The following is a 19096-nucleotide window of genomic DNA, read 5'->3' on the forward strand; positions in this document are numbered from 1 at the left end:
GACTTGGGGGAGCTTGTCTGAAGTTTTGGTTTTTGACAAAAAAAAAAAAAAAAACAACGTTTTTTTTTGACAAAAACAGGGAGTCTTTGTCACCATTTTGACCATAAGCTCAATTAGAAGTCGCTAGAGACAAAGTTTGTGGTGGTTTGAGTAGAAATGGCCCCAATAGAGTCATAGATTTGAATGCTTGGTCTCTAGGAAGCGGTGCTGCTTGAGGGGATTAGGAGGTGTGGCCTTGTTGGAGGAAGCACATCACTGGGGGGTGTGCTTTGGGAGTTTCGGAGCCCCAAGCCAGACCCAGTGGCCCTCTCTTCCTGCTGCCCAAGGATCTGGAAATAAAACTCTCAGCTCCTTCTCCAGCACCATGCCTGCCTATCTGTGGCCATGCGTCCCACCGTGGTGACAATGGACTAACCCTCTGAAACTGTAAGCAAGCCCCAGTTAACTGCTTTCCTTTATAAGAGTTACCATGGTCAGCGTGTCTCTTCACAGCAATTGGAACCTGACTAAGACAATTAAAACCACAGAGCCTGGTGGCTGCACGGTGTCTTTACAAGCATAGAATCCTAGCCCCATTCTTTAGAGGTGGGGAACCTGAGGCCCAAAGTTAAGAGGCTCAGGTCACAGAACCAGGCCCTGGGGGTAACGTAACCCTCTGTTTGATCTGCTCAATTCCCACAAGCACTTCCAAGAAGCAGGAGCAGGGGAAAATGGTGGCTGCTCACCTAGGAAGTAGGAGAAATTAGAGGTCCCAGTGAGGTGGGAAATACCTGCTGGCTTTTAGGGCTTGTTAATGAGCCTCGATGAGGAGGTCAGCAGCCAGCTAGAGCCGAAGACTGAGTTAGCCTTTACTAGCCCTAGAATGAAAGGAAAGAAAGAACCGCAGAAGCAGGCTAGGAGTACAGCTCCTAAAGCGCCCGTATCCCGGCTGTAAGATCTGGCCATCTACGAAGTCAAGCGCATCCATATTTGCTGTGCGCCAACTGTGGGCCAGGAGCTAGACACTGGGTGGTAGAACAAGAACCATCTTGTCACAAGATTCTGTAAACTCCTTGCGTAGTTCCTGCTCCAGACATGTCAACTGTAGAGTAGAAATAACGCTACTATAATTAGTGGAGCAGTTAGCTGTCAGATGCAATTAGTGAAGTTACCCATTCATTCAGTTCATTAACTTTAATGAATTTAATAATTTTTTCTAGAGACTTTTATTTATTTTTATTTTATATATTTGAGTGTTCTTCCTGCATGTATGTCTGTGCACCACTTAGATACAACACCTGTGGAGGTCAGAAGAGGGCACTGGATCCCCAGGAACTGAACTTCCAGATGTCTGTGAGCTGCCATTGGTGTGTGTCTTGACCATGGAGTCATCTGTCCAGCCCCTTAACAATATTTTGACACAGAGTCTCACTCTCTGGTACAAGCTGGTGTTGAACTTTAAAGTTTTGCCTCGGCTTCCCAAGTGCTGGGATTATAGATTAGATGTGTGCTATCACACTTGGAAAATAATGTTTTTAAATTTTAATTGTGCGTTGAAGACACAAGAGACAAGTTAGTAAACAAAATGACCATTCTTTCTTCTCTGCTCAAAGTTAACAGTTTAACCTTGTGTAATGATACATAGAGCTAATAGTTCAGGGACCAAATGAAACAATATGTGTACAAAGACAGAGGAGAGCCTAATCTAGTTCCCTTTGACTCTAGTGTCCACACCTTCCGTGTTGTGTAGCTAATGCTAAGAGTCAGGAATTGCGGATTGTTACAATGAATTTGACACAGGAGTTACAGTCATCTCTTACAGTCATCATTATGTCCTGTGTCTGCAAAGGGAGTGTTCTGTTTCCATGGAGCTTAGAAAGAAACAGGAAGCAGCTTGTCATATCTTTCCTCTGTCCCTCGTCTTAGGAAGACCTGTCAAGGCAGTGAAAGAAAGGAATCCTTTTACTGATGCGAGGAAGTGCAAAGAGTACCAGTAAGACCATTTGCACACTGGCGCCACCTAGTGGGAGATTTTTTAGACTGCAAAGGCTGTAAAATAAGTAAACTATACTAATTTGTACCCTGAAGTTTTAAAGCTTATATTATTATTTCCTTAAAGAAAAGCACTGGAAAATTAGCTTGGCCTATAGCGTGCACACACACACATACATACATACACACACACACACGCACACAAGAAATGCTAGTCTCCTTCAGTCTGCATGCCTTTGAAAGGCATGTGATTCAATTAGATGGCATCTTTAAAGTGTGTAGACTGCAGGACAAAACTCATAGGTGTCATTTAGAGTGGTTTCAATCAATTATTTGGTTACTATGGCTATTTAAATTAAAATACAATTTCTTATGATTAAAAATGATTGAAATAGTTACAGATCAAGTTCCTCCGTCTAATTAGACGTATTTCCAGTGATCAGGAGCAGTCTGTGACTTCTAACAATGCCCACACAGAATATTCCTGAAACAGCAGAAAGGGCTGTCAGACAGCAGTGCTCTTAGGGAGTGAAAACATTGCAGTCCCTGTCTTCAACCAACGCACACACTTCTCACTAGTGCATTTCCAAGAACTTGGATTATTCGACCATTATAGAAAATTATTTTGATATTCTTACTTCTCTGTCCCAGACTCATCACTGACGGCTCACTGATATGATCGTGTGACCGCAGAGAAGGCAGTGTCCCTGCTATATTTTCTAAACACAACGTTGACTTTCTTTCCTTTTTCCCTTTAGTCCCAATGCCCTTTATCTCAGCCCTCCCTACTCTGTCACCTTCCTATGACTTTTTTTTTTAATTTATCTATTTCAGTTCTTCTCTAAACTGCTCGTAGTGATTAGTATTTTGCAACCCGGCTGTCAGTTCCCATGTTATTGAATTTTCATGTCGTTTATTGGCAATGCTTTTCTTAATGTTTTTCGAGACAAGGTCTCACTTCGTAGTACAAGCTGACCTAGAACTCATGGTGATCCTCCTGCCTCAGTCTCCTGATGGTAGGTGTACAAGATTGTGCCACCATATTGAGTTTATATTGCGATAATTGAAGCTTGTTGTAATTTTAACCTCTGGCCACAGTGAGACTGTAATTCATGAACGGTTGGGCATGCAGGGTTCAGTATTTGTCCTTTGAGTTTGGTTGATACGATGTTTTGCTAACAGTAAGCATCTCATTAATGTGATTTGATTGTAGCCACCAAATGTTCCTGGCCTAGTCATAAAACAGATGCCGCTCCACGTTTGTACACAGTATAAGGGTACAGAGATTTTCTTAGGTAAAGGTCGAACAAACAAAACATCACACCGGAGGCAGTTAGATTTGGAGGCCATCCAGCCTCTGCGAGAGTTGGGAGTTCCGCGGGATCTTTCAGCCAATCAGCAGCGAGGATGGAGCCGGCCTTCAGCTGGTGCTGGATCCGGTCTCTAGGAGGAGTCCTGGGGCACAGAGGCGGCACCTTAGATCTTGGCCTCACTGCATCAGGGGACCAAGGGTGGCACAGGGCACCTCTGCTGTGATTGTGGTAGGTGCTGGCCTATTAGAAGAGCGTGGGCTGGGCAGATTTGCCCTGTGAGCCCTGCTTGTGGGCGGATGCAACGAGGGCCTAGATGTACCCAGAGAGGAGCGTTCAACGGTCCCCAGCCCGGCAGAGCCAATCCAGTATCCTGTCGATTAGGACTGCCTGTGGTGCCTCTGATACCCGGGTGGGAAGCATGGCTCAGAAAAGCTTTCCGCGCATGTTGGGCAGAGGTTGGTAACGATGTAGAGGCCTGGGCACTTGGGAAGCTGGATTCTTGTTCCAGCTCATAGTGTCATGGCCACTCTCTAGGGCTGTGATTGTAGATACCGGTGAAGGGCTGGTAGAGTGAGATTTCCTCGGTCACGTTATCTCGCCCCACCTTATACAAAGGAAATTGAAAATGAAGTTTATGCCCTGGGAATGCTGAAGTATGAATGGGCAGCCTGTATATGGCAGTTCTGTTGAACTTGACCATGTTGGATTTCATGGTCTAAGTTGATGAGGACGACCGACCTGGTCTATTCCTTAAGAGGACACCAGATTTCATTATAGATGGTTGTAAACCACCATGTGGTTGCTGAGATTTGAATTCAGGACCTTTGGATGCTCTTAACCGCTGAGCCATTTGGTCAGTAGTCCTTATGAATTAAGACCATGAAATCCAATATGGACAAGTTCAACAAGAACCACCATGTATAGGCTACACATGCATGCTTCAGTATTGCCAGGGGCTGCTTTATACAACCACATGTTTCGTGGGTTTTTGTGTGTGTTTACTATTTATCCTTAAAGTATTCTAGTGAGCTTCCCCTCCCTCCTCCACCAGTTGAATTATTTGGATTTTGTAAAATTTAAAGGCTTTCTTGGTGCCTTCGTTGTTCTTACATTTCTCTTCTGGTCATGAAAAGTTAGACATAGTCCATAGTAGACAGCAGTATTAAAAACTACTTACGGCCTGAAAAGTAACAGGGGACTTACCTAGTGTGTGTGAGCCCTAGGTTTGATCCCTAGCACCACTAAAATGTAAAACAAACAACAAAAAACAAATAAACAACAACAAATCATCCAATCTTCCTTTTTTATCATTTAAAACAATTTTCAGTGAGATGGTGGTAAATGCCTTTGATCCCAGCACTCGGAGGCAGAGGTAGGCAGATTTCTGAGTTCGAGGCCAACCTGATCTATAGAGAATTTCAGCACAGCCAGGATTGTTACACAGAGAAACCCTGTCTTGAAAAACCAAATAAAATAAAATTTAAATATATTTTGATCATATTCTTTCCCTTCCCCAAGTCCTTCCAGATCCTTTCCCCATCCCTATTCACCCAACTTTATCCTTTCTCAAAAAACAAACAAAAACCCAACGTAACAACCCCCAAACCAATAAAATAAAACACTACCCCCAAAGGAAAAAAAAAAACAATAGCAACAAAAACCCACACCAAGCTGTAACCAAATAAAAACATACACATAAAAAACTAGAGTCCAATGTATGTTGATCAACTACCGAACATGAGGTCTGCCCTGGAGGGGCTGATTTCACTCAATCTTTAAGTGATAGTTTGGGGGAAAATAAGCATATTTAATGTTTTAGTTACTGTATTCAACAGAGTACTCAAAGGGAGGCAAACTTGTAGGGTTACAGATCTAAGGCTACTCCGTCCCGTTCTTTCCACCACTCGTCAGTTGTGACCTGCACCAGGTTGATTTCCATGTGCCTCCCTTGTTTTGTTCGGATGTAGGAAAACATGGGCAGTAACCGACTCAGAGCTGTGCGGATCCACTGAGTTCACGGCACACTTGGCTTAGAACTCAGGCATGTTGCTGTTCGTTAGTACTGAGACTACTTCAGACTCAGGTGAATAGTCGGTTCTCATAGTTCACGTCACACCTTTACCTGTTTCTTCTTGCATACACAGTACTGGTAAAAGCCAGTTGTGGTCACGGAGCCTATAACCTGCACACTGATGGCTGAGGCAGGAGGACTGAGTTCGAAGCCAGCCAGCTCAAACTACAGTGATTCCGAGGCCACATAAAAAGACTGTCTCGAACAAACAAAAAGACAGCAATAAATAAGTAAATACTGATAGAGTATCTGCTAGTTTCATGACGAATCAGTTTCTTTCTTGCCATTGCTGAATCTCTTGGTTTTATATTACCTGGAACAAGACTGTCAGTGTCTGCTCCAGCAACAGTCGTCTATGACTGAAGATGGCGACAGTAAAAGTCACGCGGTGACTGATGCTGGCAGAGCACTGAACGGAAGTATTTTTGGCACGTGACTTTGATGAGAAATCAAATTTAGAGTTTCCTAAATTACTAGTAACATTTAATTGGCACAGCTCAATCTGCCTTGTATAGAAAGTCACGAATGAAGACTCTGGGGAGCACTTTGATGGTGTTTTGTTCTTCACGATACAGACTTTACAGCTACAATGTACATATTTTACAAATTGTCATACGTTTTCTTGTGTGGAGGAATTTCTCTCTTTTATGGCTTTAATCAAAGACCCACTGCGTTTTGAAAATTTGGGGGGTGGATCAATGATGGTTATTGGCTCCTGATCAGATTTTAAAAGTGAGGAAAACGCCGCTCTCATCTTTGTGTAATGACTTTCATTATTCAATACTGTTTTTTTTCAAATTTGTCAGATTAATTGACACAAATATTTTGTTTCTTAGTGGGATTATGTAAACAAATATATTCTTGGGACTGTATTGTCAAAGAATGTCATGATTTTAGTAATAGTAATTTGTTAAGTTTAAATCCATCTTAATCACGAACTCCCCTGTTCTCATTCTTCACGGAACACAAAGTGTAAGGAAACACAGCCCAGGTAGGCCAACCATTATCACGTCAGCGGCTCTGTGTTCGTGCGTGTGTTGTATGTGTGTGTGTATCGTATGCATGTATGTGCTTGAGCCTGTTTGTGCAGGCATATATGGAGGCCAGAAGATGATGCTGGAATGTCTTCCCTGATCGTTTCTCCATCTTGCTCTTAGAGACAGGCTTTCTCACGTAAGCCCAGAGCCCTGCTTGCTAGGCTCTCAAGAAGTTCCTGTTCCCATCTTCATAGCAGCAGGGGGAAAGGCACACTCTGGGAGGTGATGCCAGGGACTCTGTTCGCTATACCTGCCGAGCCATGCCCAGACTTCAAAGTTCAGCTTATGGAGTTGTAATTATTTACTTTTCATGCCATTTTGGACAAGAAGCATTTATTTAGCTGTCCAACTAAATTTTTGGTGGTCACTGAAGCACCTTAGTTCAGAATCTTGTTTGTATCTCTCGCTACACAACAAGATTGTCCGCACTTAACACAATATATTTTATGCTGCATTGACACCATGTTCCAGTGAGGCCTGAGCTCAGTAATGTCATTTTTTATTACTTTCAGGTAATACCTGTTACAAATAAAGTAAGTACAAAAGTCGTGTTACATGTTATCTTATAGGGGCCCCACTTTTCTCTGCTTGATTTTAATCTCCTATGCATGGCGCTGTGATGAGTGTGTAAGTAACACGCTTACCTGTCACGCTTGTTCTGTTCTTCTAGGTGAAGGGATGTCCGTGTCACACAGCATTTTTGCATATGCATTTAAATTAATATAATTGTTTGAAGGCTGTGGTAAAACCAGGCTTATACCAATAGGAGTATATGAAGAAGCTAAGACTAAAAATTTAAAATAAGTCTGATCAGGTGGCTGTGATGACACACACCTTTAATCCGGGAAACAGATGCAGCTGGATCACTGTGAGTTTGAGCCAGCCTGGTCTACAGAGAGTCCCGGGACAGCCAGGGTTACATAGTGTGATCAAATCAACAACAACAAAAGTCTGACGAATGAGATGACTGAAGTGTCTATAAAGCTGGATGCTGTAACACATCTGCATTTTTGAGTACTCAGACATTAAAGCGCATGTACATTAAATGCTATGGTTTGCTTAATGGTATTGACATTCCCTTCAGTCAGAGTAACGGGATCCTTCTCCCTCCCAGTTTTCTTTCCAGGTTCGCAAATCTGTTGTTGTCTTTAGTCTGTGACTTAAGGTCTCATCGCAGAACAAAATGGGAGATGCTGAAGCAGGCAAGAAGATCTTTGTTCAGAAATGTGCTCAGTGCCACACGGTGGAGAAAGGTGGGAAACACAAGACTGGTCCAAACCTCTGGGGCCTTTTCGGCCGGAAGACAGGACAAGCACCAGGATTTTCTTACACCGATGCAAACAAGAATAAAGGTAAAGGCCAGGAGCGGTGGGAGATGCTCGGAGACTTTATTGCAGGAAAGACTGTTCGGGGTCTGGTGTGGAAGTGTCTGCCTAACTATTGCATTGGAAATAGACTCCCATGTTTCTGATAACTGAAATGCTGGTTTTTTGCCATAACATCTGGACTTAGATAGCTTGCTATCCCTCCAACCAGAAGACTCGAGTCTTTCATGGCATAGAATTTGCCCATGTAGACTGTTTTATATGTTAATTTTATGTTACATTTATCTTGAGAAAGTGTGGGTTAAGTCTAAAAAAGAAAACATTTTAATGGCACGATAGCAGTACTGATTGTATTTGTAGTGGTGATTCTTAGCAGTGTTGGGAATATAAAGTTTGAAAATATATTTAACAATTTGGTATTGGTTGGTAGAAGGGAGTTAAACAGTAAAGTGAGAAAGCTTTTTAGAATTGAGATTAAAGACAGCTAGAAAAAAAAACTATAGTATCTGTGCAAAACAGTTGGTTTCATACATGTGTGTGCACAGACATATATAAATAGATTAGCACAGCAAATATTCTTAAATTACAACTCTCCTTTGAACTGTTCTTGGTGGCCTAACATACAGACCACAATCTCGGAGCACTCGTATCTGACGAGGGTCTCAGTGTATAGTCCAGACTGACTTTGAACTCATTTATAGCCTAGCTTGGCCTCAAATTCACTATGATCCTCTTGCAAGTGCTAGAATTATAGGTACATAAGCGATTTTAATTTTTTTAAATTGGAGTGAAATTCACGCAGCATTTAGCTAGTTATTTTAGTGTATGTAATTTATTAACATTTAGCATCCATGATAGTGTACCATCATCACCTCTCCCTGGCTTTATTTATTTGTTTGTTTATTTGCTTGCTTACTTGTTTATTTATTCACGTATTCATCCATCCATCTATCTATTTATTCTTTTGAGACTGGTCTCACTATGCAGACCAAGCTAGTCTTGAACGCACAGAGATGCACTTGCTTCTGCCTCCCGAGTGTGGGATGGAGGTGCATGCTGCTGTGTCTGCCTTCAGAACTTTTTAGAACGAAACACCATAGCACCTTCATCTGTTATGTAGCCACCCCTCCTGGCTCTGTTCTTCGATGGCTGCTAGACAGCTCTGTCTCTTTGGATTTGCATGTTGACTGTTTGATGTGCAAGGAATCCTGTAACAAGCTACTGTTTGTGTCTGTCTTCCTTCACCGGCGTGATGCTTCCAAGGCCCATGAAAATTGTAGCCAGTATCAATACTTCAGGATAATTCTGATGGTGACTCCAGCGTGTGGTTTCGATCTCCACTTTGTCGTGTGCGTGCGTGTGTGTGATTAACGAGTGCCCAGTGCACATGTGGAGATCACAGACAGCTTGCAGGAGTGGGTGCTCTCCTTCCACTATGTAAGTCCTGAGGATAAAACTCGGGACGTTGAGTCAGGCCTGCACTGTCATTGTGTTCAGGATGTGCAAAAATGCTGGCAAGCAGGTATTGTACGGTAAAGGATTTTGTTCTTCTCTTGGGTTTCTATAAGGGACTCTGTAAAATCTGGGGATTTCCTAAGTGAAAGGATTATCTTTGTTAGTCCCAGGGACCAGGACCCAACTCTTGCTGATGCTGTGACTCCACTCCTAGATGCTGGTTGGGCTCCAAGATCATTTTCAGATCTTGCAGGAAGGACCAATCATGAGGTTAGATAATTGTGCCTCATGCTCAGGGATTTCAGGTAGACTTCTGGGGACAGAGTGGGGATCGAGATGCTGGAACTGGGTTCTGTCATGTTACAGTGAGCCTGTCAGTCATGTTTATGTACTGAAACCCCTGTTAGACGCTCCTTACCAGCCAGCACTCTGGCAGAGAGAGGAGGTCCTGATCCTTCGAAAGCATTTCCAGGAAGCGTGCATTTGTGACCCTCCAGACCTTGCCTTGTGGGTCTCTTAGGCCCTGCCCCAGCGCACGGCCTTTATAATAATTGTTGGCACTGCTTTCCTGAGTCCTGAGAGCTGTTCTAAAGGAATCACTGGACATCAGAAGGTTGTGGGTATTTCAGAAGTTTGGGTGGCTAGACCTCCCCTCCCCCAAAAGCCTTATAGTTTCTTAAATAAAGGCCTTCTTCCAGAAGGCTATGGAGTGTGTGCTGACTGTGGACAGTTAGTGTTAGAACTGCAGTTTGGTGAGTGCAGTTAGATTTTCAGTTGTTAGGTTACCGAGGAAACCAATTTTTAAGTCACGTTTGTTGCTTTCAATTATATGGTTCTTGAATTTGTGTAGTACTTGGGAATTGAACCCAGGGCTTCATCCATGCTTGGAGCATACTCTACCTCTGGGCTGTACACTCATCTTGACAAACTTTTAAACTGTTTCCTTTTGTGTCTTTTTATTAATATTGTTTTGACAGTGAAGTTGGAAGGTCCTAATTTCTAGTCTAATTATAAACCACATTCGAATTGAAATGAAATGAAAATGACGACAGAGCTGTGTGCCGCCCAGTCAGTTGTTTCCTTTTCTGTACATAAAAAAACAAAAACGTTTTCAGTTCATGAGGTCCCTTTAATCAGTTGCTGGCTTTCTTTCTCGAGGAGCTGGAGTCCTGTTTAGAAAGTCTACAGAAATAGCTCTATCAAAGGATAGGCCTGCCATGAAAGTGTGGTGATAACTAAATAAAAGAACACTGCCTCTTAGGCTCACGGATTTGGAGGAGTGAAGAGTCACTGGTGCACTGTGTGTGCTGATCTTTGAATAGAGGGGAAAGAAAAAGAAACAGATTAGCTAATCAGGGCAATTAGTACTGGGTTGTTAGATACAAAGCAGAGGTGCGAAAGTCGTGTTGAGGAAGGAGCATTAGGGGCAAAGACAGGGAGAGGACGCAGCAATGGCGGAGCTGACCGCAAAGAAAGGAAATCAAACGACGTCGGATATTCTCAGGCTTAGGGGCTGAGACGAAGAGTGGCAAACATGGCTGCCTGTGCTGGTTGAGAAGGAAAAGGGAAACGGCACGGGAAGACTAGAGGGACACAGGACCAGAGTGAAGCGCGGAGGGAGTGTAGAGTATGAACAGTCTTGACGGCTGGTCCATCTGCTGCTGTCAGTCCTGGATCTGTGGATATGTCCCTGGGCCACCCTGTCCTCGTCTAGGGCCTTCCTTTGGAGATGAAGTTGCAGATGCGGTCCAGTTAGTGGGCAGTTCTTCACAGGTGGAGTACCAGATGCTGGCCATGCTTGTGGGTTCACCCTCACCCGAAAGTCGGGTGGCTTGTGTCCTTTTCACTGGTTTTCCAAGGGAGAAGAGGACAACTTCGTCTGTCATCATGGAATTGGATTTCTGATCACAGATTTCCATGACAGATAGGTAGGGGTGCGTGCGTGCGTGCGTGTGTGTGTGTGTGTGTGTGTGTGTATGTGTGTGTGTGCGTGCGCGCGCGTGCATGTGTGTATGCACACACGAGTGCAGGCACATACACGCCACACTTTACCTATGGAGATCAGAGGACAACTTTGGGGAATTGGTTTTCTCCTTTACTGTGGGCTCTGGGATTTGAACTCAGGTTGTCAGGCCTTCAAAGTTATTTTACCCCATTGTTGTAGGAGCTGTGGGTTGCATTTTGCCACCCAGCTCCCGCCACCGGCTAGCTTTACCCGAAATAACAACACACAAATTGTATTCTTTTAAACACTGCTTGGCCCATTATATCTAGCCTCTTTTAGGCTAATTTTTACGTATTAATTTAGCCCATTTTTAATAATCTGTGTAGCACCCCTAGGTGCGCTTACCAGGAAGATTCTAGCCTACGTCCATCCTGGGTCGGAGCTTCATCAATCGCGTCTGCCGGGGAGAGGGGAGCATGGCCTCTGAGCTCACTTTCTCTTCCCAGCATTCTGTTCTGTTTACTCCTCCCACCTATGTTTTAACCTATGAGGGCCAAGCAGTTTCTTTATTATAATTAACCAATGACCTTTCTCCATCACCCCATGAGCCACCTCTCTACTCAATAGTCACAAACTCTTGAATTCAGGTAGCTTTGTTATATCAGGGCAAGGTACATTCTTCTTTGGGCATCATTATGCCCAATTTTAAAGCAGAAAATTGGATTGGATTGCAGGCTATCTGAGATTTTCTCTACAAGGGACGCTGTTATTCCAGAAGCTCGAGACACCCTGGAGGCACAGCGTGTCTGGGGTAGTTGTTCACTGACGTATCTTTGATGGTCCTATACAACACATGACTATTGGCTCTCTACAGAGAAACAGGAATAGACTCTCTTTCTGGGATTTTCTTGTAGTTCAGGCTCTACATTATTAGCTAAACAGTCTTCCCGTTGAGTGACAGGTAACCCTCTGTTCACATATGTGGGTCATAGTGAACAGTAAGCCCTAAGAAGTAACCATGAAGACTTAATACTTATTTTCAACCTTATAGGTATTGTCTGGACAGAAGCAACTTTAATGGAATATTTGGAGAACCCAAAGAAATTCATCCCTGGCACTAAAATGATCTTTGCTGGTATCAAAAAGAAGAGTGAGAGAGAAGATCTTATTCAGTATTTGAAACAGGCAACATCCTCATGAATTAGAAGTACAGCTTCAAAAATACTAGTTCTCAATTTCAAATATTGTGCTTAATAAGAAGCAATTTCTGCTCTTTCTTGATCAGCCTGTAGTAATTTTAACACGTTAAATAAAGGTTGATATTTTTGATTGTGTATAGTCCACTCATGAGAAATTGATTTTCATTATTGTGCTTGCCTTTTACTTAACTGAAAACAGGGAACATATAGTCAAACCTTGGGAATGCTTTTTGGTGGGGGGCGGGGGGGGAGAGAAAGAGAGAGAATGAATGAATTATGGATCCTGGGTGAATAAAACAAAATCTAGATGGAAGGAGAAAGTCATGGCCTGCCTACTTTGATAAGCACATCTTGGGTTTTTTTTTGCTTTTGCATCTTTAAGCTCTCTGATCCTAAATAACACAAAGCTGGGCCCAGGCTCTTTTGAGGGGGAAAAGCCCCAGTCAACTACTCAAAAGGCAGAAAGAGCCCATCTCAGAGTCACAAGTGCAAAGCATGGTGGGGCAGGCCCACTCCAGCTAGTGGAGGGCACAGTGCTCTCTGCAGCGAGGCTTCTCCTGAACAGGACCGCCATCCAAATGATGGGGTCCCAGGGAGGAGGGCACAGCTTCCATACCAAAGAGATGGGTAGAAGACTAGTTAGGGGCCATGACAGGGAAGGATGAAATACCTGTTACCCCATTTATGCTTCACATCCCCACCCCAGGGTCTTAGGGGTCAACTTCATCCTCTAAGTGGTACCTAGAATTTAGTTCAGGCCAGAAGCAAAGCATTGATCTTCTACCGATAACTTTCACCTTTATCAGCACTTGACTTATAGTATGTACTGCTACTGTGAGATGAACTAGTTGAAAAGGAGCAAATTCTAGAAGGTTCCATTAAATTTGCTAAGTGCTCAAGCTTACTCTTGTTATCCCTGACGAGTTGGAAGGAATGTACTTCTCTGGGATGCCAGGGTCAGTACTGTGTGGAAACCTGTCTGGGAATCGAGAGTGGCTTCAGGCAAGGCTAAGCTTGTCATGTTGTCCCTCAGGGTGTTTTCTGCGAGGACAGAGAGGTTGCAGGGTCTCTGAGGGTGTGCCCAGAGCAGAGCTGGGTTTGCAGAGCTGTTACCTCAAATCAGACACCACATCCCATTCTAGTCTGCATGAGGCCCGTCAACTTTGTGAGACACAACTTGAGCTCAATTCTCATTCGTAACTCAGTCCAGATCCACGGAGCCCTGCAGGAAAAATTGCTGGTGTTGCTACAAGCTGCTGTTCCCCGCTGCAAGCTTCAGGCAGGAGGAAGGCGGCTTTAGGCTTTTTTTTTTTTTTCAGGCTTTTGCCTTAGGAGTAGAAGCAGCTGTTCTGAGGACTGAGGTAATAAAAGGCATTTGGGTAGAAATGAGGAATAGTTTCTCTTCAAGTAGATTTCTGCTTAAGGAATTGTTGGGTTAGTAACATATTGAGTATAACGTTAAACTTCAGAAAGAGTAAAGCAAGTCGTCCCCCTCCCCACATTTTGTTTAGTGGAAATGTTTTATTCATTCGAAAAGTTGGAGGAAATGTTACACATGCGCATGGTAATTGAAGTTGTGCGCTGTGATACACTTTATTATTGAAATTGTCTCTGAGAAGCTTACATTTATTTTAGGATGGCTTCTGGCCATGCAGACAGCTTTATTCAGTGCTGCTTTAGCTAGGTTACATTGAGTCTCCCAGAATCCTCTGCGTGGTTCCCAGTCAGGCTGGTGACAAAAGCATTATGCTTGAGACTGGGAGGAAGCAGGGCCAGGCAGAAGGCTTTATATTTAGTGGGTCAGCTCACAACCATGCACATAAACTATGCTCGCCACACATCTGTTCGCTTTTGTGTTTGGCGGACAGCCACCTCTCCAACTCCTGCTGGCCCCTCTTTTCTGTGAGATCTAGAGCAGGTATGTGGCTGTTCTGACGGCAGACTGGCTTCGCTAGGTCACCCACATCAGTGGTGAACACCTGACTTGACAGGAGAGTACCAGTTCGCCCTCTCGGATTATCCTTGCTCTGTTTGTGCTTTTCCCAGCTGTCTTGCCCTGAGGACTGAGACCTAATGGCTTTAAGCTCATCTCTAGATCCCCAGCCAGTAACAAATACTCTAATCTCACTCAACTCCACCCAGGCTGCTCTAAGTCCCCTTCTTGACTAGGCCCTGGGTCTTGGCCTCTCTCCTTAGCTATTTAGACCCATGTTTAACCTGAATCCTACTTAATCAGTTCAGCAGATTCACGTCCGTGGCACCTGAGCACTCCTATCTGCCTTCAGCAAAATCCTGTCAAGTTTATCCATCCAGAATCCCCTTTACCTCTGGCATTTCTTTCCTCCGACTGCTTTTCTGCTCCCTGATCTGCTCCTGGGCTGTAAGTCCCTGGTTGTTCTTTGGTCTTCATTGTTGAGCTGATTTTTTTTTCAAGGCCAAAGTGATCTTTCATAGTTGCTCCTTAAATCAGCACACCTTTAATCTCAGTACTCAGAAGGCAGAGGCAGGCAGATCTCTGTGAGTTCGAGTCCAGCCTGGTCTACAGAGTGAGCTCCAGGACAGCCAGGACTGGTACACAGAGAAACCCTGTCTCAAAAAACAAAACAACGAAGCAGCATCATTTTACTGATGTTTACTGTCTCAACAGCCTTCTGCAGTCTTCCCAAACCCCCTGGGTAGCTTCTGTGACTTGATTGTGATACTTTAGCCATCTACATTTGAACCTTTTCCTCCCCAGCTTCTACCTAAAGTTTGTGTGGTTTCAGCTCTAACGAGTCTCTTGTTCCCAGCACCCATGTGATCTTGCTCTCTAGGCAAAGACACTGTGGATACCATAGCTGTACATAGGCACCATAGCTGAACAACACAATTTGGGAGCAACAGGGACCTCAGGGTAATACACGGAATGTCCTTCAACCTGAATTAGGTGTGCCCTGATAGGGCAAGAAGAGAAAGTAAATTTACTAGAATCTAAAGTTGTCAAGTTATGTTAATGTCCCCTAAACTTAAATTAGATGTTCAGGGGAAGAGTACTTAGGGTAGCTAAAAACATTGTATGATGATGAAATTTGAAAAAGTAAGTACTTCGATTTTATAGCACCACTTCCTAGAGCAGGAGACCAGAGATCAGGAGAAGTTATGCCGATGTGTATCAACAGAAAAACATTTGGAAGAACTGAGAAGTCAGATGATTGGATGAAAACTATTACCTGTAGTACCATCCATTTTAATAACCAATCTTAAGAGCTCTGAAAGAATAATGTATCATTTACATAAAGTCAGACTGTGCAATCGTTTCACTTGGCAGCTTTGTGTGTCAGAAAGGGGCAGAAAAAACTCTTTAGAAAAAAGTGGGGCATTGTTAGATCTTACACATTTACTTCCCAGACATAAAGCTGGCGTTCATGTGGGAAGCAACATAACAATTGCTTTTCAAGAAGAGTAATTGTTTAATTGAACCCTTGTGTAGTACAAGATCACGGTGTACAATATGACTCGTATGCTGTGTGTAATCCACTGTGTTTACTACAACAGCATTTGCTGTGTGTAATCCACTGTGTTTACTACAACAGCGCATGCTGTGTATAATATACTGTATTTACTACAACAGCATGTGGAAGGTTTGCTTGTTTGCTGAGCCCTCCTGCTTCATCACCTTCTAAAATAGCACAGGCAGGAATTCTCTGAATTTCTCACTTTGTAATCTTAACTGTCCACGCGTGAGTTTGAAACCACAGTGTCACACAGTTCTGCTTGACTTCCTGATTGTGCCCTCGGTGGGACCTCATTTAAGCAGAGAAACTAAATGGTGCAGGAGGATCAGGGTGTGGGAGGATATATATATATAACGTGTATGTGGTAGGACAGATCTCTCATTTTCTAATATATTTTATTTCTGGAATCATTTATTTATATTCAGAAAGAAAATTAAGAAAATTCAGTATGAAAACAAAACCATTCAAGAAGGCGTATGTGGGACATCCTCCCTACTCTCCCACATCTTTCCTCTCTACCATTAAAAGATGAAATTCCTGGGTGTGATGACGTAAGCCTGTAATCCTAACATCTGATAGGCTGAGGCAGGAGGATATGAAGTAGCAGGTCAGTCCACTGCACAGTAAGAACTTGTCTCAAGAAACTGAGAACAAACCAACAAACAATGACAAGAACAAACTACAGAACAAAAGATAAAGACAGGAGAAAAGGAAAGAATAAAAGGAAAGGTAGGGATACAAAAAACTCTACTCCCTGCCCCAATTAAAAATCATACAAAATGTAAGGGTACAGAGACAGAGACCAGAAAGCATTAAGAAATAAAGAAAAGGGAGGTCCTTTAATAACCAAATACCTAGTCGGTGCTAATCCTCAAATGTGGAATTAGACCCTGGGTCCTTGTCCTCCAGTATCTGACTTTTCTACCTTTTAGGTTGGATATAGTCAAGTCTTTGAAATCTGAGGTCCATGAACTTTAAATTACCACCACCCATACATGATGTCTGTCCTATCGAAATCTGAAACAATTGCATGGAATCAAATTTTTATTGTATTAATCCTGCTCAGAGCCTCAGTTTTAGTTAACTATCCTTTTTTGTAAGATACTTGACATTATGTGAAAGTACTGACTGCATAAACGCAGTTTGATAATTAAAATAGTGGTGGGGAAAAAGAAGTGTGTGTCCATGTCTGCCATGGTGAGACTGTGCTCTGCTACAACCAAAGGTTGCAGGGGGACGTTTCTGTCCCACCAGTCGCTCCCCAAAATAACAACACAGAGACTTAATAGTAATTTTACAAATGCTCAGCCGATAGCTTAGGCTTGTTTTTAGCTCGCTCTTATAACTTAAATTAACCCATTTCTATAAATCTATGTGCTGCCCTGAGGCCTATTTACTTCAGGTACATACTTCCCATAGTGCTTGCTCTGTGTCTCATGATGTCTCCCCTGACTCTGTCCTTCTTCTCCCCAGCATTCTCTCTGCCCCCCAAACCCTGCCTAACCTTTGGTCAATCAGCTTTTTTTACTAACAATGAGAGAAACACCTCTTCACAGTGTACATGCAGAAGGATTATTCCTTAGCAGAAGGCATCCGTTAGTTTATTCAGCAAGTATTTGTTACACATTGCAGTATCTGGTCTCCACGGACACCTCCAATAAACATTGTTTCTAGGCACTCACGCCTGGAAGTTCTAAGTTCATTAGATTTAGTACCTGGCAACTAATATATTAAGTGTCAGTTTCCCCAAATAAGTTATCCCTGTATGAGTTACAATGTTTCTAGTTCTTGGTATCACGTTCTCTGCTATCCTCTAGGGTGGAAGATTAGGCCACGAATTTTAGTTACAGCTACACGTCATGTGTAGATACGGACTTCTTAGTAGGCAGTTTCGCTGTAATGGCAATATTTCAAGGACTTGGAACAATGGTTATCTCTCCATCCCCAGCGCACGTAGGCAGCTGTGGCTTCCCATTCTGGACCCTGATTAAAGGGATAGTACCAGCATCGGACATTCTTATTCCCATGTCAGAGGAGAAAACGAAGAAGCATGGAAGAGGCTCCCGAGGCATCTTAAATACAGACATGGTGCTCATTATCGCACTCATACTCCACTGACTACGACTTGCTAGGTAGACTGCCAAACTCGAGGGCCAAGGTCAGGCAGAGGTATTCTCTTCCTGCAAGAAGGATAGCAAGTACACAGCAATTGTGCTCCATCCCTTTGGAAGGAAGAAGGCACTGAATACACGCAAATAAAACAAGCACCATGGCACATGTGTCTTTTCTTTTCCCGTGAGTTCCTTTCTGACCACTCCTCTGGTGAGCCCAGTCTCATTGCCTCTGATGTAGGTGCACCCCTGACTGATCACATCCCAGGTGTACTCAGATTTGTTCCCATCTCTGCTTTCGGTACTTGATCGTAATCTGCCTGCTGGCATGTCAAGCTCACTTAGATCTCTGCTTGTGACGCTGCTGGCATTGCTGTCGCTGTGTCTGTTCTGTGACTTCTCTAAGTCTGATGTATGCAAGGAAAGGTCAGGCCCCTGTAAAGTCCAGTGTCTTGGGTTTAATGATAAAATTGCTGTGTCATCTTACTGGCGGTATGAAAGAATTTGGGAACAGATTCTTTGAAGCTAGGACTAGAAGATTCTGATCTGTTGTTTTTATCTGAGAGTCTCAGTCAAGATAATTGCCAAAAGAGGTAAAATGCAGATTTTTTTTAAAAAAAAAAATGCTATCTTAACTGAATAAATGATGTCTTCTTTTCTAAAAAGAAATTGCTTTATTTTTGTTACTTATTATTATTGTTGTTTTCTAGTGATAGGTCTCTGTTCTAAAGGGCTCCATGGCTCTAGGAAATACTAATCTGTTGCCAGAATTCAAAAGCATTGAGAACAACAAATGGGGAGATCTGGCTGCAAGGAACAGAAGTGAACTAGACACTTTGTGAAACTACTGGGATAAAAGACAAGACTCACACTACAAGAGAAAACTAGTTCTTAGGTTGGGCTAAACAGGCCCCCAAACCTAGCATGATCTGCATTTCAAATAACCTGGCTTCTTGGAGTTTTTCTTCCCCAATTCAAATGAGTTTGCATTTGAAAGCTTGGTAAAACATCATACCTCCTTAAATTTAAAGATTACTAAGTGCTCACGGGTGTTGGGCCATCCTCTGGAATGTCCTCAGCCTACCAGGGGCCACACCCTCAAGGAAAATGGGCTCTTGTTCCCACAGAAGCAATCAGCGGTCCACAGCTCCTCAGCTAAGGATGGGGTACAAGAG

General features: G+C 43.2%; 1 protein-coding gene across 1 annotated transcript; it reads left to right on the plus strand.

The window, feature by feature from the left end:
• The first annotated feature begins 3407 nt into the window (after nucleotides 1-3407).
• Nucleotides 3408-12412, plus strand: LOC142857129 (cytochrome c, testis-specific). The gene is made up of 3 exons (XM_075984825.1): nucleotides 3408-3512; nucleotides 7507-7744; nucleotides 12169-12412. Exons 2-3 carry the CDS (start codon nucleotides 7576-7578, stop codon nucleotides 12315-12317), a joined length of 318 nt encoding a protein of 105 aa, XP_075840940.1. The 5' UTR covers nucleotides 3408-3512; nucleotides 7507-7575; the 3' UTR covers nucleotides 12318-12412.
• Nucleotides 12413-19096: the final 6684 nt, after the last annotated feature.

Source organism: Microtus pennsylvanicus, chromosome 9 (assembly GCF_037038515.1).
Source record: "Microtus pennsylvanicus isolate mMicPen1 chromosome 9, mMicPen1.hap1, whole genome shotgun sequence".
Taxonomy (NCBI): domain Eukaryota; kingdom Metazoa; phylum Chordata; class Mammalia; order Rodentia; family Cricetidae; genus Microtus; species Microtus pennsylvanicus.